At 42.7% G+C, this 2349-nt stretch overlaps 1 protein-coding gene across 4 annotated transcripts in view; it reads left to right on the top strand.

Moving 5' to 3' along the window:
• The first annotated feature begins 79 nt into the window (after window positions 1-79).
• Window positions 80-2349, top strand: part of LOC107697560 (60S ribosomal protein L29-like) — a 7214-nt gene continuing 4944 nt past the window's right edge. Inside the window, exons 1-3 of one of the 4 annotated variants that reach the window (XM_016498355.1) lie at window positions 80-152; window positions 498-550; window positions 641-705. In XM_016498355.1, coding sequence (XP_016353841.1) covers window positions 514-550; window positions 641-705 — 102 coding nt within the window. In that variant the 5' untranslated portion in view covers window positions 80-152; window positions 498-513. The remainder of the gene's footprint in view (window positions 153-497; window positions 551-640; window positions 706-2349) is intronic. The other 3 variants (XM_016498354.1, XM_016498356.1, XM_016498357.1) reach the window with 3 other exon arrangements.

Raw genomic sequence — 2349 nt, 5'->3', positions numbered from 1 at the left:
TCACACATTCATGTTTCTAAGCCGTGTTTGTTTACATTTTGCGAATGCGTCGCGTTTTGTCGTACGTCACATCCGGCGAAAGGGACTCTTATCTCCCACAACGCTTTGCTGTCTCTCTCTCTCTTCCGGTTGTCGTGCGCTTCGTGTGGTAGGTATTGAGTTTGTCTCCGTATGAAAGAAATCTGCATTAATCCTCCAGAGATGAAGAGTGGTATTGAATCATGAGTTCAGTGCTGTGTTGAGTGGGTGCTAGCACGCGGCGCGAGAGCGGTATTGAGGCCGAGCGCGCGCGGATTGTGTAGTAAATAGAGAAAGGAGCGTCTGCTGGCGGTTAGCTGCTAGCATGGCGCTCAGATGCGCTCAACAAGTTTGGCTTTAGTTTCAGACGCACACTAAACTGGTGCGGTGCTCAGAAACGGTCTGAAGTAGCACTATGTGAAAGCGATCTGTTGGGTTTAGATGTGTTTTCTGAACGTGCTCTTCTGTTCCTTCGTTAGCAGACCACGATCAGAAATGGCTAAGTCGAAGAACCACACCACACACAACCAGTGTAAGTGTCTGCGGGGTCTGCTGTGTGCTGGTGCTGTGGATGTTGAGCTGATCTCTCTCTCTCTCTCTCTGTGTGTGTGTGTGTGTGTAGCTCGGAAGTGGCACAGGAACGGCATCAAGAAGCCGCGGTCTCATCGCTACGAGTCTCTGAAAGGGGTAAGAGATCTGTGTGTGGGGGTCCTGCTTTGCATCATCTTGCTCAGTGTCTGATACCAGTCTGACTTCATCTGAGCTGCACGAACTACACCAAAGCAACTGCTCTAGAGATGATCCCTGTGATGCTGATTAGCTATTAATATAACGATCATTGAGCATGAACACGCCACGAGGAGTTTGAGCACGTGTTAGTTATGCACTTCTAAAGTATGGCCTTCACAAATTAGTCATCTAATAATTGAAAACTTCTCATGCATTTTGGCTGTTCGTTTACATGACAATGGCGTTTTGGGGTCTTTGTAAACTGGTCCGGTATGGTCTCTGAATTATGAAGCTGTGAGTTTGTGAAGATGGCGATGCCATGTTACCTGTTCAGTCTATAGGAACGTATAAAAAGCAATAGGGATGCAAGGACATCAAAATCTCCATATGATAATATCACAATAGAAGTCCACTATTTGATATCTATTGCGATAGGAAAAAAAGAGTATTGAAATGAAAAATTGGAAAAAACTTTACAAAGGCTGGTCCCAGACTAAAATGCATGTTTGAGCGGTCTCAACTGAAAATCTCTTGCTCTGACGCGTATCTTAAAATAGGTCCGTTCCATCTCAAGATGCACACGTGTAGTGTTAGGCATTTTTTATAAAAGCTGCTTAAATATCTTAATTTAACTAAGGCTTATGCTGTGTTCGAGTCCTCCTGGGACGTTCGTACTTACAAGTTGACAAGTCGTAATTACGACGTCGGGTGCGTTCAAGTCAGTTTAGTCGGCACAAGATGGCGGTGTACCTTTTTAATATGACACCATCGATTCCGCCATGTTTCTCATTGACACGCCCCCAACTCGGAATCTCGGGGCTTAAAGAAAAGTTAGTTTCCCACTCGTAATAACGACTTTGTGGTGGCGTTCATCTCTTAAATACGATCTATCCGACATGACTTGAATGCACCATTAGTTCTGGATAAAGTTAAGCCCCGTCTGTGAAACCGGGCCTTAGTCTACTAAAACTTGACTTAAAATAAAATAGGATAAGGTTGACTACACATGAGAAAAACTAACAAGGACATTTAACACGAGACTAAGACTAGAGTTGAAAATAGCTGACAAAATGAACACTAGAGAGAGTAAGTGGAGGTCCGTCAGGTTCTGTCTGTATGATGTAGGGGTGTGCGATATATATCGTCTGCGATAATATCGTAATTGTTGTTTTAACGATGTGCGATTTGACATTAGCGAGTATTTTGCAAAAACCATTCAAAACATCTCTACAGAGCGCACGCATACATTACGTGAAGTCTAGACTAGTGCGTGTGCGCATTTAGTGTGTTTTCTTTCACTGCATGATTCAGTCTGTTAAAATGCATTTAGAATGATCACAAATTCAAGACATGATGGCAGAAAATGTATATATTTATACCACTTCATATAGTTATTCAATTTCACACGAAGAGTGCCGTTTTTCTCCAAAATTACCATGATTACAAATGTGACAATGAATTCAATAAACGATAAGTTAATTAAGAGACTTACGTTTTAGACACCATATTGCTTGTTTTTGCTCTATTTCGCCAACAAAAATCATCCCGAATACAGCCACAGCGCTGTTTTGTGTCTCTGAGCAACATGACGGTGTTTCGTTC

Source organism: Sinocyclocheilus anshuiensis, unplaced genomic scaffold (assembly GCF_001515605.1).
Source record: "Sinocyclocheilus anshuiensis isolate Anshui unplaced genomic scaffold, SAMN03320099.WGS_v1.1 scaffold1320, whole genome shotgun sequence".
In the NCBI taxonomy this organism is placed as follows: Eukaryota; Metazoa; Chordata; class Actinopteri; order Cypriniformes; family Cyprinidae; genus Sinocyclocheilus; species Sinocyclocheilus anshuiensis.
This window is presented reverse-complemented; position numbering and strand designations above follow the sequence as displayed.